At 39.5% G+C, this 26,604-nt stretch overlaps 1 protein-coding gene across 2 annotated transcripts; it reads right to left on the bottom strand.

The window, feature by feature from the left end:
* Positions 1-2,443: 2,443 nt before the first annotated feature.
* On the bottom strand, positions 2,444-20,345 carry MLH1 (mutL homolog 1). 2 transcript variants are annotated; one of them, XM_053943161.1, is made up of 19 exons: positions 20,204-20,345; positions 18,849-18,939; positions 18,612-18,710; positions 17,436-17,509; positions 16,256-16,328; positions 15,893-15,984; positions 14,527-14,569; positions 13,787-13,875; positions 11,452-11,564; positions 10,806-10,899; positions 10,126-10,279; positions 9,051-9,409; positions 8,125-8,273; positions 6,590-6,698; positions 5,679-5,742; positions 4,968-5,132; positions 3,876-3,968; positions 3,390-3,503; positions 2,444-2,870 (listed from the first exon to the last, which is right to left on the bottom strand). In XM_053943161.1, exons 1-19 carry the CDS (start codon positions 20,308-20,310, stop codon positions 2,703-2,705), a joined length of 2,250 nt encoding a protein of 749 aa, XP_053799136.1. In that variant the 5' UTR covers positions 20,311-20,345; the 3' UTR covers positions 2,444-2,702. The 2 variants fall into 2 exon arrangements, with proteins under 2 accessions (XP_053799136.1, XP_053799144.1); XM_053943169.1 differs by lacking the exons at positions 10,806-10,899; positions 13,787-13,875; positions 14,527-14,569; ... (4 more) ...; positions 18,849-18,939; positions 20,204-20,345 and having other exon boundaries at positions 11,452-11,560.
* Between the last annotated feature and the right edge of the window lie 6,259 nt (positions 20,346-26,604).

The following is a 26,604-nucleotide window of genomic DNA, read 5'->3' on the forward strand; positions in this document are numbered from 1 at the left end:
ATGATATATCATTGCTTTGTAATTGGAAAAATCTGTATTTACCACTCCTATATATGTGGGCAATAAGGACTCCAGTTTGCCTAGAATTTGTGCAAAATCTGTTATAATACTATTTGGTTCTCCCTACATGGCCTGTAGGGAGGCCATCTTAGTGGTAGTGGCACATCACTTCTTTGTTGCATTGGCTTCAGTATGCTCTTCCTAAAGTTCTCTTCTGTAATTGGTGAATGAAAATATAAGCCAGGACCAAGGTTATCCCTTACATTGCTTCAGAATAGCCAAGATCTGTTTCAGAGGATGCAGATAAAAATAAACTATTAGAAGAAAGAGAAATTCAAACCCTGTCATTTAACAATGTTGGAATGTTCCTAACCAAGGATCTGGAGTATCTGAGGAGAGACTGCAGAAGCTGGACATGTTTAGTCTAGGGAAGACTGAGAGGGAATCTCATTAATGCAGGTAAATATCTCTCAGGTGCCAAGAGGATGGTGCCAGACTCTTTGGTGGTGCCCAGCAACAGGACAACGAGCAATGACTGTAACCTAAAACACCAGAAGTGTCACCTCAACAGGAGGAAGAACTTTACATTGAGAGTGGCAAAGCACTGAACAGCTGCCCAGAGAGTTCATGGAGTTTCCCTCTCTGGAGACATTCCAACCCCACCTGTATGCATTCCTGTGTCACTTGCTCTAGGTGACCATGCCTTGGCAGGTTGGACCAGATGATGTCCAGATGTCCAATCCAACCCTAACGATTCTGTGATTAAATTCAGTAGAAAAACACATCTGGGATAGGAGATCAAAGGTTCCATTAAACCTATGAACTTCACCTAGTCACACAACTCCCGACTTTACTTGAACATCCTCTTCAATCTGAATATGAAATTCCTCTGCATATCTAAGAAATTCAACCTATTCTCGGTGCCTGCTTCCTCCTTCAGTTCAGTACTTGGAAAAAAGGGAATTAATATAAAAACTGCAAAGCAGAACAAGCCATATGCACTGGTGATAGAAAATCATTGGGCTGGGTGTATTCTGTTACACCAGACATGAATAGTTATATTTGGTAGATGTCAGATAAAGATTTTGCAAGCCTCTCCTAAATAAGCATCTTATGATTTTGGGGGTTGTTAGTTTTGTTGGGGTTCAGGTACCCACGCAGCAGTGTGATGAGGAGCTGGCATTTGTTACATGGCATGAGAGTGCAGACCAGACTGGTGCCACACTTAACATGTAAGGTAAGCCTGTAGTATCTAAAGACATTTCTCACATGTATGTCAGAGTCCAGAGAGTCCAGGTTCTTTTGGATGTTCCACAGAGGGAGCTTTTCATATTCAATATCAAATTTACTTGCTTGATCTATTGGGCATTACATGTGAAGAGTGATACAGCAGTATGCTGAAATCACAAGCACACTAGCAAGGGCAAGATATAATGAAATCACAATACAAATACAATTTCCATTAGTAGTTCCTGTATTTTCCACAATTTCCATGCCAGAAGTAATATGTGGGCTGAGGCCAGCTAAAGCCAGTTTCTCACTTGAAATTTCATTTCCTTGGCTGGCTTAGGAAGACATGATTCTCCAGTAGTTAATCCATTGCCAGGATTGTCATCAAAGAGAGGGAACAGAAAGAAGATGCTTTCTGGAACTATGTGGTTTTCTACTATTGAGAACTCCCACTCTTTTGAAGCTGGGACATCACAGGTGAAAAATTCAGCATCTGCACTTGGCGCCCCTGAAATAAATGAAGTTACACAGCCCCCATGTAACACTTAACTTGAGGCCAGCAGATGCCCATCTGAGAGGACTTGTCTTTTTGGACTCTGATATCAAACTGCTGCCCTTCATGAGTATTTCTCAGTGTAAGTCAGGGTTTGGGACCTCAGCAATCCAAGAGAATTAATGCTTCTGCTTGTACCAGCTGCTTTCAAATGGAATGGAAAAAATTTTACAGTGCAAAAATGAAGCTTGCTTTCCTTTCTAGTTTGGATGCTAGATGCCTCTTGGACTTAGAAAAATGTTTTCCTGGTTGGGACACAGCCTTGAAAGCAGCAGATCTCCCAAACCCTACTCATTAAACTAGAAACAGTATTATGTGTGCATGCTTATTTACTATCTGCCAGAACATTCCCATTTCTATTCTCTGACTCCTTGATTAAAAGGGAAAGGATTTGCCTTATTTCTGCAAGGACCCTGAAATATTACAAGACTAACTCTTGCAGTAGTAGGTGATTTTAAGTGCTTTGCATGTACACTCATATTGCAGGTACTGTCAGACAAACTTCATGCTTGAAACAAAGGAATGCAGGTAACCTAGTTTGATTTCCAGGGTCAAGCAAAGTTAAAGCATTCACATTTCAACTAAATTAAGCTCCATCTTCTTGCACAATCACTTAACCCAGTATATTTTCTTCAGTAGAAGTGTTAGCAGACCGGTTAATAGGGAAACTCAGAGTGTAAGTGGAGATTTTATTTTAGGGATTTTCCTTGGGTTTAGACACAGCAAAAATTATTTTTTTTTACACTTTGATCTACAGAAGGAAAATAGACAATTTACTGTCATGTTAGCAGTTTAGTAGGGTACTAAATCCCTTTTTTCTTTCCTCCATCAAGATTCCAGCTCCATCTTCTACTAAGTGAAACTGAAGGTAACGTGAATGGTGTCTATCTAAAATAACAAGTCTTTAATAACTACTTGCTCAACATCTTTCAAAAACTTTATACAAGTCAGGCAGGTTAACAAGCTGCAAAATATTGCCATCTTCTGCAAAGTGTTTAGGAGGTAAAAGATGAGTCCTAAAAGCTTTGTAAAGTACATGTTCCACAGTCCATTTCCATGTTGTTGAACCAGACTCAGATTCTTCATTCTGAAATACAGGAAAACAAGGACAAACAGAGGTTCTGTTTAACTAGAAGAGGGCATGCCTTAAAAACTTTACTATGTAATACCACAGAAATTGTAAAATTCTGTTGGTATTAGAAAAGTTCATTCTATACAGTCAATTCTAAGCTCTGTAAAGTCACTTGCAGAATGGATGAGCTTAACTGATCGATTAGGCAGATATTTAGACACAATCAGGTTGTACTTGTAATTTATTTGCATCCTTATTCTTCTATAGAAATACAGCATAAAAAATACATTCCCAACTCAGAGGCCGAGGGGGCTTGTAATAGTACTAAGTACACTGCAATGCCCAAACTTAAAAGGTTCCCTCAATGCCTATACTTCAGAGAATTTAAGCCACATTCTTTCAGAATCTTGCCACACTGCTACTTGATTCAGTTCCTTGAAAGGGCTGGGATTAGAAGTCTACATCTGGAAGAGCAGAAGTTTCCTGTATGTTGTTAGTTCTTTGCTCACAGGACTAGTTACAGTATTCTAGTACCTGAGAGTTTGTTGGGTTGGATTCTTCTATTATATACTGCTTTCTGATGGAGTAGAACATGGCTAGTTCTTTACTCAGGCTTTCAAAACACTCCTTTTCTTCATCCCAGTTTACCTATTACAATAGAAAAAAAAGTCATTTTAGAGAATCTGGGTAGCAGTCAGAGACTTCATATGGAAAATTATATAATATAGAGATTTTTAATATGGAAAATTTATATTAATGTGTTGGCCATTTTTGTCCTGGTAAGGTAAAGGTATAGAAGGAAAAAAGAGGGTAGGAATGCAGACTTTTAAATCAAAATAGAGGCTCAGTCAGTCGTAGTAATGAATACAAAGGCAAAGCATAACTAATCAGTAACCACAGAACAGCATCTGGAACATGTAACAGTACATTTAAGCTGTGCCAGAAATTGAAAAGGCAGGTTGGAATTGCCTAAAGTAAAAAAAGTAATGGTGCGTTAATAAAATCATTGAGAGACTATACCTCTGTGGCCAAGCGCAGGATAAACATAGGCAGTCCTTCCAATGGTGGGACATAGTTGTCTATTAGAAGTGGTAACCCAGTAAGATTTCCTTCCTGCAAGGCAAGATTGCTGCTTCAGTAAAAAAAAAAACAAACAAAAGAAAAACAAAAAAAAAAAAAAAAAAAAAAACAAAACAAACAAAAAAAAAACCAACAAAACAAAACAAAAAAAAAACACCAAAAAAAAAAAAAAAGAAGTTCTTTTTTGCAGTTAATGCACCAAAACTCTTATGTATTTTAAGACTGATTCTTACCAAACTGAGTAAAAACTTACAAGTTTTTAAAGCCTGATGCCAGGCAGATGCTGCATGAAGAGAGTTATTGGCAGTGTTTAATTTCACAAGGCATGAATTAAACCACTCAGCTCAGGGAGTGGCTGAATTCAACCTTCTCCTCTAGCTCCAGGTTACACAGATACCACTTCCCAGGCAAATATCCAAATGAAGTGCCTGGGCTTGATGAAGCTGTTTATTTTTGTATAAAGTAAGGGATGCCTTAAACCACACAAAAAAGACACACTGAGAGCACAGTGGTGCTGCAGCCCTGTCTGACTTGAGGGCTGGTTAAGATGCACACCTTGTTGGTTAAGAGATCTGCATTCTAGTTACAGAAGCAATGACTGAATTATGGATTGCTCACAGAGGCTGTGGAGTCTTCCTCATTGGAGGTATTCAAGAACCATCTGGACACAAACCCATGCCATGTGCTCCAGGATGACCCTGCCAGAGCAAGGACCCACTGTGGTCCCTGCCAACCCAATCCATTCTGTGACTTAGTAACTAATTAAATAGAAACTTTGTGTAGCACTGTCCTTAAAAGCAGCGTAAATCCTGAGCATTTTAAATGAAAGGGTTATGCCACCTAAAATCTTACTGGAACTAGTTCTTAGTGATGGTAAGCACTGCAAGCAAACTACTGTAGTTATCTGTCACCAAAATGTAGTATTACGGAATCACTTAGGTTGGAAAAGACCTTTAAGATCTAATCCAACCGTAAACCTAACACTGCCAAGTCCACCATTCATTTACTATCAGAGGTAATAGCTGCAGTCACCTCATCAATTTCAAGAGAGAAATAATCTTTCAACATTTCAGTCTTCTTTTTCAAAAACTCCACAATGTACTCAGCAAGCCCTTCTTTTGGGCCATCTTCTTCTGTCCAGCCACATTCAGGATCCTCTAAAGCAAGCACTGAAAGCTCATATAAAGGAGCTGGCTCCTAAAAATAAAGAAGGCAAAACTTTGGTTAATGATGAGCACACTCTACTGGAAAGCTATAACTTCTTCCTTCACATACTAATTAATTGTAATACACTATTTCTGGCCTGCAGAACTAACAGTTCTGTTTATCATAACCAGGCTAAAAAGGTATGAATTTCTTTCTTCTTTCTCTGCAGTCCACAATCCCACCGAGCACTCTGATATTTTACAGGATAAACACTGGCAATCAACACTGTATTTCTGCAGATTGTATATTCAAATTAATTATTTGTCCCAATGTAATGAGCAACAACAAAACTTGGTGTATAACTACAACTGACACTAATAACAAGAAGCCAGGATGACAATTTAACAGTAGCAGCTACAAAATTACTATGTTTTCTACATTCTGTTCTTACTGAGAAACAAAACAACATTCCTGTAGTGGACAAAAGCCAACCTGACTGTACAACCAAAATTATGCATTTGTCTGAAAGGACAGACATATTGTAAATACATTTTTTAAAAAAAATTTCTATAAGATATAACGTAAAATTATACTTACAGACAACCTTAAGACTCCAAAGTTTGCAAAGTCATAAATAAGTATCTGGTAGAAGAGTTCTTGGCTAAATTGAAGCACAAAAATTAATTATATGGACAGGATTGCATATCTCCAAGTTACTATAATGAAGAGGGGAAAGTAAGGATCATCCTGTAAACATCAGATATCCATATCTAGTCCTATCAATAAAGATCTTACTTTAAGTTAAGAGTTTAGAGGTTCACCTGCATTATCTAGATATTTACAATTAAATCTAGTCCTTGGTTTCTGACATCATCAGCTACACTGGTGCAGAAAGGTTACATACTCAAGTATCCAATCGCTATGAATTTATTCCCTGATAATTTATATTTCAACTTCTTTACTCCTTTACTGCACTGTAAGAAATGCAAAGGAACTGGCAAATTAATAGACATGTCTATCTCAAGTCTATTCTCTGACTTGTTACAAAAATTTATGTAGCTGGGCTTGTAAGGCTGCACATTACAAATTTCGTGTTACAATCATGTCCTGCCGATACTCTTAACCCAACTGGATACAATGTTTTCCAGGACTTTTCTGAAGCCTCTGCTTTATACAATGTGCTGTATATGATACTGCAGCAAATCATTTTGATGATCATAGATCATCTAGATCACCATGAAGCAAGAAAAAGTCTCTCCCTTCCCACTGTCTGTGAGCACACAATACAGTAGGTGGCATTTTAATGACACTGATTCCTTGCAACTTTTCCCAAGCGTGCCAGACTTGTTTCCACTGTTCTGAATGGACCGCTTAATCTTTAACCTCATGACTTTTCATATAGGCAACAAGAGAACAATGTTGTTCTCCCTGTCATTTCCTTCCTTCTTCTAATTAGCTTCACAATTAGTACTTATTTCAGTTGCCAACAGGTCTAACAACTCTTTTACCTGAGTTTTGTCGTATTGAGAAGGTACAGTTTTGTCTGGTACTGGGCCAGAGCCCACTGAGGACTCACACAACCAACAAATGAGTGCTCATGTAGCATCTCCTGGAGTTCTGGAACAACAGAGAGGTGGGGAAGAAATAAAAGAATGTCATTTCATAGTTGCAACCCTGCCTTCATTTCTTTAGTTGAGTGGTTTGTGTCTTTTTAGCATGAAAGTCTGAGATTACTGTTCAGTCATTCTTATACCCTGCTTCTTCTTATATCCTTGTATGACCAATTACTCACAAGTTTTGAAATATTAATAATTTTAATGCATAGTCATACTATTAAAGTGTAAGTGAGAAGAGTTATTTAACATTTAAACTACAAATGCAGATTAGAAAAAAATAAAGTTCCTGTGTTTGAATAGCCTTCCAAAATTAATTTCCAGCCACAGGAGATTGGTGAGGAGCACATACATACTTCAAAAACTGCAGGTGTAAACCAGCTTTGCAACACAATCTAGGTATTATCAAACTGAATTCTAAAGGTGTGATAGAATAGGTCCATAATATTTTTTTTCGTAATTTCTTTTTTTTTCTCTCACAAAGTAACTTTTTAAGAAAATATATCTATGAGTGAGAAGGCTGGGAAAGGTATAAGAAGTCAGACTTCATAAAAGAAGTTCATTGTAGACATTCCACAAAAAAAAATCACTAGTTGCCATCCTTGGGAGAAGATTTTTTACAGATGTTTGGCACTGCAGTCACAGCATGTACAGAGCACTACACTCATTTCACTAATTCCACTGCTATGTTTTCTAAAGGAATGTAACAGTCTGAGAAAAGATTTCTCTCTTTCCAAAGTCTCTTTTAGGTATTTCTTACAGATGTGAAGATGAGACACAACCCGAGACAGCTTCACAAATTTTATTGTGAATTTTGAGACATTTTTGGGTATTTTAACATTCAGGGACAACTCTTTGATTTCAGTATTTAAACAGTGACAGTCAGATACGGAATTACTGGGTCAGAATTACCAGTCTTCTGCAAAATGTTTAGTGGAGCACAAGTAAAGTAAAAGTTCATGCTCTCTTAAGTTTAAGATTCTTATCAATTTATAGAAAAGTTACTTATTACTGATGTTTGTGTGGAGCGTCCCCAATTCTTACAACCAGAAAAATCAAAATAAATCCAACAAAACCTCCAGGATGTGAGATTCCTAACATTTTTAGACATACAAATCATAAGGGTATGAGTCAGTGTAAGTTGCCTTCAGAGGCAACTGAGTTAAGAGGGAAACACCATAAAAAGATTCACAAACCTTTTACCTTTGTCTAAAACAACTCTTAACAAAAAAAGAGAGTATTTCATAAGTCTCATCATTTCATAAAAGTGGGATAGATACAAATAAAAATGGAAAGCAAAAGCTTTTATTAAAAACTTGCTTAGCAGCACAGTAAGCTCACTGGGCCTCCTTTTAAATACCTTTTCCCACTTCAAACAGTCATATTTAGTGGTAGAATAACCGTAATTTTGAGAAATGAGTCATGCTTACTTGCATGTGCCTGGTTACTGATTTCCTCCTGGAGAGTCAACACACTAGTCAAGTTGATAATTCTTCTTCTAGGGGTGCAGGCAGCAGTCATGTCATTTCTGGTGTCATCTTTCTCCAATTCTACGTCCATGTCTTCCCGTGCTCTCTTCCTACAATACCAAAACAAAAGGAATTATGTTCAATTCTCCTATCACTTAGGCCAAACACAGCAACAGATAAGATGCTCAATTCACATGCTGTATGTTAACACATGAAATGCAGACAGTTTCCCAGAAAGACAGTTTTATTTTGCTTCTGAGGAATAATTTGTTAGGAAAGGGTACTTCAGAATTTTAAGAGAATTTGTGACACTAATATCAATCCCGTTAGGCAACTGTTGCTTAAGCACCAAGCAAATTTGGCTCTTTTTGACACATCAAAAATGTTCCTATTTCAAACAGTTTTCTTTTCCATACCCATTTTTCTGTAATACTGGGAGAGGGAATCAGATACCCTCAGAAGACTATGGCCTCTTGTAACAGCTCCTGCAGGAGCTATAAAAAATTTATAGCAATTTAGCCTTTAATAGGGTAATGCCTGTCAAATTCAGTGATATAGTTTCTATCCCTCACAAAAGGGGAGGCCTCCAGAAAGAGACAGACCAGTATGACCTCCCTAAACTAATGCCATGATTTATACTGCTTCCTGCCTTTCAGTTTGCATAGAAACGCTATTCCAGTCATAAAATTTATCACGTTACATAATTTACAGTTCACAGATTAGGTTTAATTTCTCAATAAAATGTCATGAAAAGATATTCTTGATAATTTTTCCCTTCTGGAAAAGCAGAAACCCTAAGAGATCAGAAAAAATTACAGTTTCAGGGCTATGCCATGAAATAAATAAGTAGCCTTGCACTTATTTAGTTCAGGAAAGGTGGGACTTACCGAGAAGGCATAGTCTCAGGAGACAAGTGTCCACTCTCGCTTGGCCCCCCAGGCTTCACTGTATTCTCCTGAACATCAGCCATTTCAACCAGGTCACTGACTTCTTCCATTTCAGCATCCTGGGGTCTGTCTGCACCCTCTGGAGGTCCTGCATTAACCCCTTTCATCACTTCAGTGGGGCCTGCACTTAGGGGGTTGTTCACTGGCTGAAGAAAAGCATCCAATTTCTGCTCTCGGGAATCAGTGCGGACCATCTGATGCGCATACACTTTATCACTGCTTCCCTTGGTAACCACAGAAGAGTTTGCTGCTGATTTTACTACCTCATTGGAAGAGCAGTCAGCCCCTGGAAGCAATGTCTTCATTCACACATGAGGAAGCAAAGAGAAGAGATTGAACAACAAGAAAAGAAGAAGCAGAAAGAGTAGTCACACTTCTCACAGTATCTTACTGCTCAGAGGCAAATTTGAAACCCCCAGCAACACAGTGTCAACTACTTAAAAGGCCACTAGCTTTGCACTTGCTGTCCACATAGAGTGAATGTTGTCATCTCGGCAATTAAAACCAATACTTTGTCTCAAAAGAAAAAATCTTTAAGGTAAAAAAATAACAAGGAAATTAGTTTGTACAAAAATTGTAGTAATTATTATACTATGCTTTACATAAAGAGAGGGAGGAGAGTATCTTCCTGACTTTTTTTTTTCTGGTAAGATTAAATCCAAAGTGTTATCAAATACACAGAACAGTTTCCTCAATCCCATCTTCTTCACACCAACCGGGGCAGAATAAAAAAACAGTTCAATACATGTGAAGGCTAACACACTTATAAAATCAAGACAACTAATCAGGTATGTGACAGAAATGTACTTAAAATGTTCTCATACTTTTTTTTCTCTCTTTTGTCATATTGTTAACACTGGTACATTAAAGTAACTTGAAACAGAGCAAAGATCTAAGGGTCCTGGTACAAAACTGGTAAGTGCCATATCTGCAAAGATTTTACTATTGAACAGAGTAAATTATCCCTGATCATTAAAATAATGCAGAATTGCCATCACTTCATAGATTGTCTCACCTGAGTGAAGTACATCCTTGAGGAATTAGAGCCCAATAACTTGCTCTCTACGTGTTGTTGCACACGCTCCAGAATACTGTCTTCATGAAGAAAATGGACCTCGTGTTTTGTAGGATGCACATTCACATCTACATTCTGGGGGGCTATTTCCAGGCTGGAAAATGTTTTAAAATAAGTTAACCTAAAATATCCCATGGATGGCAGAGAAATCAAAAATTGGCTCAAATTTGACAAAATTTGTCAGGCCTGGGGATGTTATTCCATACAAAGAAGTCTAAAAGATCCTGAAACCTAAAGTTATTTATTTACAGTCAGACTTGTTTAGATAATTAAAAAATAATCCAAAATCACTCACCAAAATGAGCTTACATTGGTAAGCTTAAACCAAACTCTCCATTGAACAACTACAAAAACCCACTTTTAGAAATATCTTTTACTTGCAGTGTCTCATGAATTAATAGGAAAGAACTTCAGTTGAAATTACAGATACTCACTACTTCTAAAAATAAGGTCTGTCTTTTTAAGATTTCCTTAATGTTATTTAATTATCTCCTGCCTGGCAGTTAATTACCTCAGTGCAGTGCTTAACACTATCATGAGGAACAGAAATGTCCTTCTAAACTTACCCTAGCTGTATCCTACAAGACAGTATTAAAAGGCTATTCTTCCTATTACTTTACCTTAAGTATAGGAATGGGTGCGTGCTTTTTGGCAAATAAGCAGCGTACACAGTTTCTATGGCTTTGCGCATAGCGGCTGACTCTACCAACCGATCTGAAACACAGAACACAGCGCTGTTTCCAAAGAGCTACAATGCACTGAACACTGCCCAGCTCCTCCTGCAGTCAAACATCTACATGCTTTTTATGTCTTCAGAGGGAATCTGTTATACCCACTTCCCCCCAAGACCTATTTAATCTTCATATAAAACCAGGAATAAAAAGTATTTTTCTCAGCATGTTTTACATTTAGAGGTATTTTTTTCCCACAAATACTGAAATAACCAGGCTATCTTTCATTATTTCATACAGTCAACAGTGTTGCTACAGAAGAGAGATCAATCTGTGTAAGCTGGCAGGACACAGCCATAACCTCACTACACCAAAGTTTCTTTAGGTCCAGTCTTAGCTGTTTTCCACTAAATACAGTGCCAAATGTGATGCACATTACAAATCGAAAAACGCTTTAAGATTTACAATTAACTGTAATACTTATTCTTAAAAATATTTTAAAGAATACTTATGCACTTTGTAGGTCTTCAGAATGTTTTGTTTTTCTGATTATGTAAGCAACATATGACAAAATGCTGTTTTTTTTTTAACTTACGGTTTATGAAGAGTAAAAATATACATTTCTTCACAGAGTAGTTTGCATTCGTGATGTAACCTTTCATTTTAAAGGCCAGATTTGCATCTTCACAGCCCACTTCTATGAGTTCCCTATTAAGTTTGACAAACATGAACAAAAAATTAATTCTTCCATTGATGCAAATTTTGAACAGTACTCACAAGCAATGATATTCTGTTTTGCCAGTTGGCAGGGTGAGCACAAAAGACACAGGCACCAACTTTAAGGGATAAGTGTAATTAACTACAGTTCAAAACAGCAAAGAATTACAAAAGGATAATATAAGTAATGCACCTAATCATTACTACAAAAGATTGCCTACAGTGATTAAGAAAATATATTACCAGTTAACCTAACTCTTTACCATCCTCCGGATCCACACATCAGCTGAGGAGCCCCAGTCACAGCAAAGGACTAGAGAACCACTCCTGGTAACTGGGAAATCCTACACAGTGTGTCCACACATAGGTGAAGACTTCACCTTTGCTGGGAAAGGGTCCAGCTTTTATACTCTTGAATAAAAAAGATCACATAATTCTAATGGAGAAACATCTGGTTTCATTCTCCTCTTGGGTTCCACCCAAAGCCTGGCCGGGGCTCAAGCCAAGGGAGTTGGCTTTGACCACATACCTCCAAACAAGGTCAGATGTCTGACTTCATGACCTTGTCCATCCTCTAAATATGGAAAGATAAATATGTTCTTATCACACTACATATTTTGCTGATGATCATGTGTATTTTGCTAATGAGCAGATACAAATATCATATAACATATGGTTGGAAGGTTCATCTAAAGGTCAACTTTTGCTCAAGTCTCACTACTTCATATACTGATCTATCTTCTATCATAGTTAATTAAAACATTAGAATTATTTCAGAGTTCAAACAGTGATTGCTGGGACATGGTAATTATTTAGCCTCAACTGCATAATTTCCTCTTCTTAAGTGTAAACTGGTAATCTTGTATGGTTGGAATCTGTAAAATTACCCCATTATCTTTTTAATACTGTAACATATCACAGGATCCACAGCATTATAATCTAGTGATAATTCTAATATGTATTTCATTGTTTAAGTCATTGACAGTGATTGACAAGAACACTTCAAAATTGCCTGCAGCCAAGGAAGAACAAACACTTTTTTTTTTGGACTACTTTGTCCACTTTTATCTCTTGGTGGTCTGTTAAGAAGTCATTAAAATGTAAAAATTTCTCTCTTGCTCATGCACATAAATCCTAACATTAACTATTTTCATAACAGTTTTAATAATTTTTTTAATTCATTAGTCAAGGAAAATCCACTTCAGTAGTTTGTGAGTACAGCTCTCTAGGAAGGTGTTATGCCAACTTCTAAAGTTAACACAGAGCAGACTTAAGGGCTACTTATTTCCAATTCAACCTCAATATATACCAAGTGCCATTTTTATTTGTGTTCAGTTTTCAACACCATCTTGAACTGGATAAATTATTGTTTGAAAGAAATTATCAAAACATTTACTTTGAAATGGACAATTTATCCTGAACCGTACAGAGGAAAAATTCTTACCAAATGAGCATCCATAGTAGAAATAAATGAATGCATAGCAAAGAAATACATGTAATACTGCAAACCTCATTACTTTGCAGCCTCTCTATTTTGCTGTGCTTCCTAAAGGTGTTTTCGTGAATCAGAAGTTACATTCATTAAATGTGAAGCTTGACTTCAGTCAGTAACAGAACAGAATCAAAGTGACACCCAAATATTCATGGGACAAATACATACAATGGATTCTTCACAACTGAAAACTAAGTCTCATAAAGAGAATTTTTCCTAAAATGGCAGATACATCTTCAAAAAGATGATATTGGTTTTTTAACTTTTCTATCTGATTTACACTGCTTCAGCTAATGTAGCTTTTGTCAAAATAAGAAACCATAAGATTTCAGAAAAAAACAATGAGTAGCTTCAAAATTTATCAGGTAGCAGACAGTAAGAAGAGGTAAGATTTTCATGGTATAGGAAGAGACCAGCAACTTGTAAAGAACATAGGTTCAGCTTGCTGTTTTTACATGAGGACACAAAAAGTTACAAGTAGATAGTTCCTTTCAGTGCATTAAGGGAATAATTTTGTAACTTTCCTCTTCCCTTTGGTACACAAAAAAAGTCACACATTCTGAAAAGAGGGAAGAGCTCTCTAATTGCAGCACTCCCTCTTTTCTGAAATTAACTATGAAGGAAGCAAGAAAAGTTATCATAGCCCATGGTCTTTAAAGAGAAAAGGGAGGGTGATTCACTGGAAAGCTTCATATCAAAAGGAAATCTGACATTAATGTACCTGCTAACAGCATTTCCGAAGATGGCCCTGATGTTGTCCACTGTTGAGGCATTGGATAAGGTTCTAACATCTGACACGGTGTCACCTTGCTAAAGAGAGCAGGAAGGAGTATCAATCAATTCACCTCTCTGGATGAATTTTTAGAAATACTTTAAATTAAATAATAACATTTAAAAAAAAAAAAAAAAAAAAACACAGGGAACGACATAACATCATTATATTGTTTTGTATTATTTACTTATTCAGGTTCAAAAAAGCAATGTATGGTAAATGGCACATGTTTACAATATCAGCTAGAGCACATCAGACCCACTGCGGCTAGGAACTCCACTCTGGAAAGTGAGGAACACTATTTACTGAACTCAGTTCAGTAAATAATTATCAAGAATGGCACAGAACAAAAATAATCTACCCCAGCCTCTTTCATACAGCACTTAGTAACCACGCTCTCCAGAGAAGCTGAAACAACCCATAAAGCTAAACCAAATAGACCACAGACCACACAGAATCCTCCAGACTCCTGACAAATGTATTTTTGTATTGTTTACTTCTAACTGATGTGCTTTCTATCCAAACTGCACCAACATACCCTTCAACATTTCAGTATAAGGGCAGGCTCTCTGTGCTGCTCCTGCTGCAAGACAGTGCAAATTTTCTGGCATTTTCAGATATACACATTATGTATATATATACAGGCACATACAGACACACTGTGAATTACAAAAATTTTATCTACACACCTTTTTAACTGAAAAGCTGATGCCTGAGTTATGGATGGCATACCTGAAAAACAGATAAATGTAAGTCTGCAGTATGTGGAACAAAAGGTAATTGTTTCCCTTGACTGGTGAAAAGCAGCTAATAATGGGGACAAGTAATTTCACTTCCTGTTAGACAGTAATGCAATTTGAGCCAAGCTGAGCTTTTGCAGACTGAACAGCTTAAAAAAAAAAAAAAAAGTGTGTATTTAGAACTCAATTGTAACCAAAGGAAATTCAAGGATCAGTTTCTATAGACCTGTTTTTTCGGTTTCACTGTACAAGTTTAACTAAAAAACCCACCAAAGCACCCTCAACAGAATCAAGTCTTAATTGCTATGGAAAAGCATCTGAATAATGGCTGGCCCACCCTTCTAACTTCCCCTACCCAGACAATTCAGCTATCTGTGATCCCACAGCTGAGATCTGATACACTACAGCTGTGTAATCTTGGCTCAAAATTCTAGGGAAATTACTGCACTGTGAGAAAAACACACCATAGAACCTCGCAACATGAGATGTGAAAATGCAGACAAATATTAGACTACTGTGACTGTGAACTCAAAAATTCAAGAGGGAAAAAACCCCCAAAATTAAGTAGTAGAAAAATCCTAATGAAAAAGAACAACCAATAAGCTGGAAGGCTGTAACTCAGCAAGACTTCACATCATCCTGTTTGACAGAGCAGCAGGATCTGACCCTCCACCTTCTGGCTGAAGTCTACCTGACCCAGTAGAGACTCTTGAATAGTACATTTAGGGAATAGGCTAAACCTTCGTATACAGTCTTGCTTCTCTTTGCTACCTTTTGTGTCTTCTGAAAGCGTAAAGCAGTTCTTTTGCTTAAATTGTGCAGATCCTGCTTGCAAGACCTCTGCACACTATGGAAGACTACAGAAGTAGCAAAAGAGGCAACAAAGGGGCCCAGGAAGGGAACGTCCAATAGCTAAAATGATATTACTCCTTTTTGGGGATGTGAAAGTTGCCATTCAGCTTTTCTGTATTCAGCCAAATCTCAATGCTCCTGAGCAGTTTTTACATTAATTCTATTCAGCCCAGGTACATTTAAAGTTCACTCAATCAAGTCCATCACCATTTCTTTGCTGGAATTCTTACAAATTATTAATAGCTACAGACAGAATACACTACTTCCTATCTGGATTTTTCACATCAAATTGGACAGACTGTTATTTGACACTGCACACTAACAAATAGTTCAAAAAAACCATACCAAAATCATCACCACCAACAACAAAATGACACCAAACACACAGTTGCCAGTCACCCTGAAGAACCCCAGTACTCCCCATGGTAGTATATAAAATTGGGAGCTTCCTATTTTAATTTACCTGCTAACAACTTCTAGTATTTTTGCATATTCTTCATTTGGATTCTTTAAAGCCTTCCTCCTTGTATTTACATTGTAAAAAAGATCTTCAACCTACAGAGAGAAAGTTCACAATTAAAAACAATTTTAAAAATTCTCTCTTACAATAGAATTAATCTAAATCCATCTTGTTAATTTTTAATTTATATATAAATTTTCTGAGAATACTTTGGTTTATGAAAAATCAACTTTCAGTTTATTCCTTAAGTCCCTAGGTTCACCTAACAAACTGCAACTTCAGAGATGATACTGTTATGTACCTTACAATGTAATTGGTGCAAGGGGAACAGAAAAGGAACAAGAGAGAATGGGCACAAAAACCTACTGTGATCTGAGTTCCTTGGTTTCCAGCACAGGGCTTTGGAGGGGCTTTGATTTTTCCATCACTGTAAGTAGCTCTAGGAGGAAAATAAAAAGTTGTCAGTCATCCAGATTTACAGGAGGGCAGACATGGATAGACAACAACAAAGGATAAAAACAAAAGAAATCCCATCATTGACACACTCCTCCCAGCAAAGAATTTGGAACACCGAGAATTAGCTTCTTCCACTTTTCTGCTAGAGTAAAACTGTCTTCATTGATTGTAAGAGCCAGAGGGGAAGTGGGGGAAAGGGAATAATAGCAAAGGAAAGGAGGCAGATCATGGCATATGCATTTTGAAATTGTGTTACTGAGACTTTCCCTCTAAAGGCAGGCTTACTGCATTTTTTTCTTTCTTTAATAGCTAGACAATAACAATTGTCCCACTAGACTTTATATTTCAATTAGGCTAACAAGAAATTCTTGACTTTAGTCTAAGATCTGTTTCCTTTGACAGTAACAGGATTTTGAGCATAAGAGATTTCTGACCCACATAGGTCTTACAGCTAAGAAAGTTATAGAGATGCATAAATTCAAAGGATAGACTTTTTCTTTCCCTCTAACATACCCTGTATGTTTAATGCACGAAAGACCATAACCACACAATCTTTTGCAAAACCAAGATTCAGAACATCTCTTTTTTTCCCCCTCCCTTTTCTTAAAGGTAGTTAAGAAATTAATGGATAAGCTTATAATTTAGCTTAAGTTTTCAAAAGAATATTCAAAACACTTTTTGGATAGGATAAAGCACCTGTTGTATCATAAAGATATGATAAAAAACTAAGCTGTAAGTTCCTGTGCTGAGACTTGTGAAATTTGCTAGACATGGTGCCCATAATATATATGCAACTTTCTATTCTGAAATAGAGAAAAAGACAAATGCTTAACTTACTTTAGCTACTAAAATATAAGTTCTTTCAAGATTTCCTGCCTCCCCACTCCACCTCCACCAATTTTAAAATACATTATTAAGCTAAAGCTTACCTTTAAAAATACATTACCTTGAAAAAATACATTTTTCTCACATTCCAACTCTTTTTGATACCTGCCCTTACCATACCCTCCTCTGTAATAGGAGCTCTGAAATTGATACATCTGTTTGTTATTGCATACAGCAGAAGTCACTTGGATAATAGGCAGCATACCTGAATGCACACTTTGCGTCAGCCGTTTTAGTTGTTACTGTAACATGGGCAACATGACTGATGCTAGCCAAGGCCTAGGTAAAGAGAAAGCATCTTTGTAAACCTTGCTCTGGACAATGCTGAGGCATGTCCACACTTTAAACACTATCACTAAATTTCAATATACCACTTACAAGCAGTAAATAAAAATCCTTACAAGGAAATTGCAGGTCAATAAAGCATAAACAATTTTTAGTATCTATAATACTAAACTTCCAGTTATTTTATCCAGGAAATTGTTCTGGCTGCCCTAATATTTTGTTATCTCTGACAATGCAAGTGGTTAACCATGTAGCATAACTAAAAGAATTTTGCAAAATTATTACAGTTGTGCCTCTTTCTTTTATGTGTTAACTAGAAAGCAGCTGGAAGATTTTAGCTGCTATTCTCTCACTCCTGCCAGTTCTTCTCTTGACTGTAAGTAATATTACAATGTTAGGTGACAATGGTTTTCCTGGAAAACTCAATGGACATGTCTACACAGATGAAACCAGCCTCAGGATCCGACTCCACTGGCTGTGGAGATGATTATGTTGAAAGTGTGTGAGGAGCGGACCCAAGCAGTCTACTCTCTGGAGCATGTGAGCATCTATGTATCTGAGCACAGGACAAACACTTATATATCTTGTTCATCCAGAGGGAAAAGCTAAACTCATCCTTGACTGTTCTTCCAGAGTTTAGATACAGTCTATGAGAGTATGAAGAACCAGTATATCTGATGGGTCCGAGATACTAACCTTGTCTAACAGCAAACACAAAGGAAGACCACAGTACATTTTGCACATTTAGTTTTAAGCATGGTATTTAGACAAATGTCTGACATAGAAGATTCACCTCCTACTCAAATCTTCCACTGTCTTTTACCTGTAGGTTCTTGAATTGTCATTTAAGAAGACAGACTTTGCTTGAATTAAAGAAAAAATCTTATTCCAGAAAGCAAAAAGAATATATACCTCCCTATAGGCATCCACCTAATCTTGAAAGACACTGAAATGTATTTTGAACTATATTCACATAGCAGACTCTCTCAGAAAACAGAAGTTTCTGTAAAGAGTACTGGGAATGTGACACTATGTACAACCCACTACAACAGAATAACAGCAATGAACAGCTTCAAAACCCTGATGAAGAGCTTACCTCACCCCTAAAACCATATGTAGAAATACTAGCCAAGTCTTCAAATTTTTGCAGTTTACTCGTAGTAAATCTCTCACATACGATGTCGAGATCTTCTTTCTATGTGAAAGGGACAAGCAACAGTCACTTTCCGAGTTTGTTCCAGATCAGAAACACTTCTAAACTTATAAAACACTTATAAATTTTTAAAAGGTTGTATCAAACAGCAGCATACACCTGTCAACTTTGTTTACTTACTCTGATACCACAGCCGTTATCTTGAACCTGGATGAACTTCAGACCACCTTCTTTAACTACTACCTGGATACTCGTAGATTTAGCATCCAAACTGCAGAAACCAAGAAACCAAGAAAGCAATTTCAATCCCAGAGCTCTGTTTAATATCTTTATCCATGACCTGGATGAGGGGATTGAGCGTAGCCTTATTCAGTTTGCGGATGACACCAAGTTGGGCAGAAGCATTGATCTGCTGGAGGGTAGGAAGGCTCTGCAGAGGGATCTGGACAGGCCAGACTGATGGGCTGAGGCAAGTGGTATGAGGGTCAACAAGATAAAGTGCCGGGTCCTGCCCTTGGGTGACAATAACCCCACGCAGTGCTACAGGCTGAGAGAAGAGTGGCTGGAAAGCTGCCATGTAGAAAAGGACCTGGGGGTGCTGCTCTAACAGCTGTCTGAACATGAGCCAGTGTGTGCCCAGGTGGCCAAAAAGGCCAATGGCATCCTGTATCAGCAGTAGTGCGGCCAGCAGGACCAGGGCAGTGATTGTCTCCCTGTACTCAGCACTGGTGAGGCCACACCTCAAATCCTGTGTTGTTTTAGGCCCCTCTCTACAAGAGAGACATTGAGGGGCTGGAGCGCGTCCAGAGAAGGGAGATGGAGCTGGGGAAGGGTCCAGAGCACAAGGCTGATGAGGAAAGGCTGAGGGAGCTGGGGTGTTTACCCAAGAGAAAAGGAGGCTCAGGGGTGACATTATTGCTCTCACCTCCCTGAAAAGAGGTTGCACCAAGGTGGGGGCTGGCCTCTTCTCCCAAGGAACAAGTCAAGAGGAAATGGCCTCGACTTGTGCCAGGAGAGGTTTTGACTGGATATTAGGATACATATCTTCACAGAGGATATGTATGACAGGTGGTCAAGCATAGAGGAGGCTGCCAATGGAAGTGTTTGCGTCGCTGTCTCTGGAGGTATTTAAAATATCTGAAGATGTTGTGCTTAGGGATATGGCTTAGCGGTAGATTTGGAGTGGTGGGTTAATGGTTGGACTTGGCGATCTTGGAGTTCTTTTCCAACCTAAATCATTCTATGAATTATTAGCCTGACACCGAAAGCAAACAATTCATAAGTTTCTCAAACAATAACAAAACCAGCCGAAACACAAACGCAGACAGAAACGCGGCTTTCCAAGCGGAGCTGCTTCCCGGGCGCTCCATAGGAGCACACACAGGTACCGCCCCTCCTCGGCACCCGGGCTCCCGCTCGCCCCTCGCTGCACGCCGGGGCCGGGACGCGGGGCCGGGACGCGTTGTCGGCCCCGGCAGAGCCCCCTCGCCCCACGCAGCGCGGCCGGGGTGCACGAGGGGCGGTCCCCGCGTTACCAGTTCTCGATCATCTCCTTGATGGCGTTGGCCGGCCTCTGGATGACCTCGCCGGCGGCGATGCGGTTCACCACGGCTTCATCCAGCCGCCGGATCGCGCCGGCCATGGGCGCCGCCGGCCAGGGAGCTGCGCTCGCGCCAACGCCGGGCGGGAAGCGGGGCGCGCGCACGCCGCCGGGGAGGGGCGCGCCCCCTGGCGGCGGGAGGCCGCGCTGCGGAGGCGGTGAAGGAGGGGAGGCCGGGCGGGACCCGCAAAGGCGCCCCGGCTGTGTCCGACCCGGCTGTGTCCGACCCGGCTGTGTCCGACCCGGCTGTGTCCGACCCGGCTGTGTCCGACCCGGCTGTGTCCTACCCGGGCGTCCCGGGGCACAGCAGGCTGTGCCTGAGTCAGCAGGGCCCTTGCGGCCTAGAAGCCCAGTGATATCCTGGGGTACATTGCCAGCAGGTCGAGGGAGGTGACCTTGCCCCTCTATTCAGCCCTGGTGAGGCCACATCGAGAGTGCTGTGTCCAGTTCTGGGTTCATCAGTACGAGTGAGGCATGGAGCTCCTGGAGCAGGTCCAGCAGAGGGCAACAATGTTGACCGGGCGACTGGACCATCTCTCTTACAAGGACAGGCAAGAGCTGAGCCTGTTCAGCCTTGAGATGAGATGACTGAGATTGGACCTCATTAATGTCTATAAATACCTAAAGGGTGTGTGCCAAGGAGATGGAGTCAGGTCCTTCTTGGTGCAGCCAAGCACCAAGAGGTATTTGGAAAGGGTAAGAAAGGCAATGGGCAGAAACTGATGCACTGGAAATGATGCACACCTGTATATGAGGAAGAACTTCTTCACTGTGTGGGTGACCAAGCACTGGAACAGATTGCCTGAAGAGGTCGTGGAAGTCTCCCTCACTGGAGATATTCAGGAACCATCTGGATGCAATCCTGTGCCATGTGCTCCAGGGTGACCATGCCTGAGTAGGGAGGTTGAACTGGATGACCCAGCATGGTCCCTTCCAACCTAACCCACTCTGTGATTCTGTGAACTGCTGTGAGCACTGTGGCATCCATCAAGGCTGAGCTCTGTGCCTATGACAGCAGGACTTGCACTGGCTGTGTGACTGCCACTACACTTCTCCAATCACAGAATGCTTTCCAGTGTCCCTGTATCCACTGTGATATATGTCTCTGCAATCGCAGTACATGTTATTACTCAGTAATTACTCAAAAATATAAAGCAGATCCTTACTTGTGCAACAGCTAAAACTTGGCAGCAACTCCCAAGCTTTGGGGTCTCTTGAGGTTTGGAGACGTTTGTTGAGCAGAGCTCTTGCTTTCTCTGCCAGTGCAAATAGAAGGGGTGGCTAAGTATTAGAATGGATTGCCCAGGGAGGTGGTGGAGTCAGCATCCCTGGTGGTGTTCAGGAAACTACTGGTTGTGGCACTTGGTGCCATGGTCTAGTTGACAAGGTGGTGATCAGTCAAAGGTTGAACTAGATGATCTTTTCAGCCCTGAATGATTCTGTGATTCTGTCATTCTGTACAACCTCATGCATTGTTCTAGAACTTGTGGTTGGAGCATGAGCAGTGTACAGGAGAAGGGAAGCTGTTCCTTTCCTTGCGGCACAGAAGAGACTATAGCCATGATGCAATGAAAACTGTTGGTCTCATGGTGGTCCTGACCAGAAGGATTGCAAACAAAGGAGTCAGTGGAACACACATGAATTAAACTGCTGCACACCCAGCATGGCTTTGGGCCTGTGTTATGCTGCACAAACTCCTTCCCCCCACAGAAGAACCTCAGCCTCATTGTAAAGGAGAAAGCTGCTGGCAGCTCCCCCTCCATACCAGCAATTACACCACCTGTGAGGCCTTTCCCTTATCTACAAATGCAGCAAGGAGTTCTCATGTGAACATCCTTTCTGTTTGACAGCAGAAACGACAAATGGATTTTCTTTCATGCAAGAAAATCCTACAACCACTTGAACAACCAAAATGAGGTAGCCCCTTCTGCAAACAGGGTCTGCATGGTGCAGTACACTTGCACTGGAAGCCCATTCAAGACTTCACAACTTAAGGCTCCCAGTATGAAAAGGGATGTAAGATTATCTGTACTATTGTCTCTTCCTTTATTTTTCCATCTCAAATAAGAGATGGTACTGGGATGGTAGCAGTCCAGCATGTCCTGGTGCAAAACAGCTCTTCACTGCATTTCCCTAAGAACAGTAACCACCGCTGCTCTCAGGCAAGCTGTAAATGGGGCTTCAGAGAAGTAAAATTTTCTCCAGAATGGCAGTGTCACTGCACTGCCTTGTCAGGGTGATGTAGCAAGTGTATTGCTGTGTAAAACACCAGAGTATATCCATGGGGTTTATGTCTTGCTTGTAGCTGCAGCATCAAGAAATGGACATCATTCCACTTGAATATGCTCTACAACTGGCATCTCTTAATCTACTGTAATGTAATTTCAGCTTCTTCTCATCCTCTTCATAAACACCTGTCTTCATCTTTGAAATTGTACGTTAATTGTAAAATGCTGACAGCAATAAACAAAGCAGTTTTCACTTTGCAGAAAGGAAAAGGATAAAAACCTAACCTGAGAAATACCCCTTCACAGGTGTCATTTTAAACAAGATGATCCGAGCCAAAGGCATGAAGAAGATACAGTCCCTCTGAGGAACATGTAGAGCAAGAAGCAAAACCACTTCTGTGATTGTTAGGGACTAAATATGTGAAACTGAACTGGTGGGACCTTGCTGTAAGGTGTTTTGCCTTCCAAGGACATTTTGTCCTCAGCACTGTCTGGGATGGTTGTGACAAAGTTTCACTCTCTAATTCCCGTTGATATGTACAGATGCCTGCAGTGCCCCTAAGCATGACAGCTCTCCACAAAAGCCCCTTTTGAGGCTGACTTCAGGTTCCCCAGTTTTTGACCTTGGTAGAAATACCTGGGTGGAAGACACCCATCCTGCCCTCCCACCTCCCTGCCTGTGGCTTCCTGAACCTCCAGGCTGCAGTGACAGCTATCTTGGCCATGGTGCACTTTTGTTTTGACTTTCAGGAAAAGATTCAGGAGCTGTTAGGATGAGTGGGACAGGAGGGAAAGGGTTAATAGGGACAAAGAGAGGGTGACCTACTATACACTCAACTTGACTGTGTACTGACGTGGGAAGGAGTGTGGGAAGCACTGAACTTCAGATCCATTGAATCTGACTCTGCTCCAGGATCTGAACTTAAGAGGAGGAATCTGTTTTCAGTGGCCTTGGACAAGCATTACTCAGAGCAGCTGGAAATGGGAGTAGGAATCTGCTGGATCTCAGCATTTGATATGGGACAGAAGACATTTTCTCCAACTCTCCCTTGTCCATGCTGTTGCTGACAGCTATATGCACTGTCAGTATCTGCCCTGGACCAGCCTGTAGGAAAATCTTCACATTTGTTCCTTATACCTGTGCCAAAGTTTGTATCACAGAGATGCAGCTCATTTTACTGGATGTCACTTGCATGCAGTTTTAAAATTTTTATATTGTCTGTGCCAAAACCCTAATTTCTGTGTGGAAGCAGGTGTGAAAAAGTCTATTTCTCTAGCTGCAAGCAGTCATCAAAAGATTTCTTCGTATTTACACTGCAACTGCTCCAAGTTTGGATTGTTTTCTGTGACATTGTGTTAAAAAAAAGATTTTTTTTTTTAATTAAAGCAAATAAACCCCAAATTATATAGATTCCATTTTAAATAATTTAGGAAGATATAACCGGTGTATTTTGGTGCCAGAGCACAGAAGTGGTGTTAGAGCAAAAGAAACGGTGAAGAATGAATGGAAAGAGCCTTGGAATCTTAATGCTTTTTAAGATCCCAGAGAGGAAAGTTGATGTATTTAGCAATCAATGGTATGAAATTTCAGAAGGCAAGAATTAGTTTCTTAGAAAGACATGAAACTGAAACAGTCCCACAGTCATCAGAGAAGTGTAGTGAGTTTTTTCCCCTTGAGACACAGAGGATCATGTAATTAAAAAAAAAAAAAAAAAAGCAATAGAAGAGCTGTAATCTTACAAAAATCTTACTTGTTCTGGGAAAAGGTGGCCTAAGAGCCAGTAAACAATATGGATTTTAAATGCTTTGTTTTTTACTAGAAAATTTATTTTCTTAAATGCAAAGATCTATCTAGTTTGGGATCTGATAATATTAATCTAATACATTTTTTTAGACATAAGAAATATTTTTTTTTATGAGGGTGGTAAAAGAATGGAACAGGTTGTGCAGGGAGGTAGCGGCAGCCCGATCCCTGTAAACATTCAAGATCAGGTTGGACGGGGCTCTGAGGAACCTGGTCTAGTTGAAGATGTCTCTGCTCATTGCAGGGGGGGTTGGGCTAAATTATTTTTAAAGGTCCTTTCCAATCCAAACTGTTCTGATTCTATGATACTTTATACCATTTTGAAGTCCTAGCCACTCATTGCCTGCAGCATGTCCTTACTATTCCAACTCAAATACATTGGGAACTCCAGAAAACATATTTGAAACTTATTTGTAAGTAGTTATTGACCCCTTCAAAGTCAACATTGCTTTATTTGCCTTGAGCGGTTAAAAGAGAGTATTAAGAAATAGTAAATAAGGTTTAAGAAAGAATTGTAGCATGGGATTGTAGCACGGGGAAGCAAATAAAGCCTGGCTGGTTAGGTATCAGGCACAACACTGTCTTCTGTGTGAAATTAGAACTCAATACTACATTCTGAAACATGAGACATGGCTAAAAAAAGGCAGAGATCTGCTACACTGAAGAAAGGACTGAAGATTGATTAAATCAATTTGAAAGCTTTGGGTTTGATACTGCAGCTTAAGCAGAATAGGAGGTTAAAAGATGATGATTGCTTGAACAAAAAAAAAAAAAGCCTGATTTTCTGTTTGTTTTTAAAGAGAAGCAAGTTGAGCAGCATTCTAATACATTACCACTTTAACAGAATTCCTTGTAAAAAACAGCTGCGTTTTTTTTTTTTAGGTGACATGCCTGTATTTGGAAATGTCTTCTCATTTGCCCTTGAATAAGTTCCCATGATGTGCATGTTAGTGGAAAATGGTATCTTTTACCCTTCTTACAGTTTTTAATGCCAAACTGCAGCATAGTTTATGACAGTTTCTCAAAAAATGTCTCCAGTTGCCAAGGAAGAGATAACTGAAAGAATGCAAACAAATAATCTTGATTCACAGACCTCTGCTTCTTTTCAGCTTGTCTTGACAGGCACCCAGAGTATCCAGGCAGTTCTTTTAACCCTTATCATTGCAGAATACAGACCCACTCTTCTTGCAGTGAATTTCTTGCATCTTTAGGATGTAGAATAAAACATTAACACAAAATTTGTGTGACAAAGGTTGGCTGTATATTAACAGCAGAAGAAATAGTACTGGCAGTACTGATGCATTACTAAACCTATTTACAGAGAAGGAGCTGCTTTGAGTTGATGCAGACCTAACCTCCACCACACAACCCCCCCATCTCATGACAGAAAAAAAGGTCTCAGACTCGTGTTCCACTGAAATCAGATTATCCCATATATAATTCAGGACAGTACCTGACACAGGATCACTTGTTTAGCCACAGTAGTTTTATTCTGAGTTGGTCACTCGTGGCCCAGGGTTTGGTGAAAACGTGCTTCTAGGAATAGAACAGCTGCTCCAGACTACATGTCAAATGCCATTATACAAAGCTTCAGGCATTTGCATGAAGCAAGAGGCGTTTCTGCTGGATAATATTGCCCCAATAAAATTTTTTTCACCCTAGTTTATAGTGCATTTTTATGAGTTCTGAAGGAAAGCATGTTCTGGAAGCTCATGATGAGAAAATAACTTTGAAGTATTTACATCCCCTCATCACACCCAGTGTATGCAGTCCTGTCAGGTAAGGAGCTATTATTAAATCCACTTGAGATGGCCCTGGAGCACTCAGGTGAACAGCATGATTTGTGCAAGATCCTATAGGACATGCCTGATAGAATTTGGAATAATTCTTTTTTGTCAGTATGTTAACCATAATATCACTTCTCTACCTAGAATATGGACATTTATTTCTATGAACCTTAAAACACTCATAGTTGCATTTCCTATGATATTTTGGGTTTCAGCTTTCTATTTTTTTTTTTTTTTTGATTTTTTTTTTTTTTTTTTGATTTTGTGGGTCTGGGTTTCATATAAGGGGATAGTAAGGTGTGGGTTTTCATATACAGGGATATTAAGCTCTCTTCATAGAGTAGGTAGACACAACAATTCCTTCTCTAGCCGGGGACCCAAGGACAACTGGTCTGGATCTCAGGCCCAAGAGTATAAACAACGTGGATTGAAGAGAGAAAAACAAGAAGGATGGAACGTCATGGACTGGGGCTGTAACTGGACAATTAGCTCCAATATGCTATTGGACCAAAACTTA

The sequence above is a fragment of the Vidua chalybeata genome, chromosome 1, assembly GCF_026979565.1.
Source record: "Vidua chalybeata isolate OUT-0048 chromosome 1, bVidCha1 merged haplotype, whole genome shotgun sequence".
Classification (NCBI taxonomy): Eukaryota; Metazoa; Chordata; class Aves; order Passeriformes; family Viduidae; genus Vidua; species Vidua chalybeata.

Coding starts and splice junctions, on each gene's coding strand:
- MLH1 (XM_053943161.1), bottom strand. CDS start 20,310: ATGGCCGGCGCGATCCGGCGGCTGGATGAAGCCGTGGTGAACCGCATC. Junction 5,743..6,589: donor CTCAATACGACAAAACTCAG/GTAAAAGAGTTG, acceptor GCTTCAATTTAG/CCAAGAACTCTTCTACCAGA. Junction 5,133..5,678: donor TTGGAGTCTTAAGGTTGTCT/GTAAGTATAATT, acceptor CTTTATTTTTAG/GAGCCAGCTCCTTTATATGA.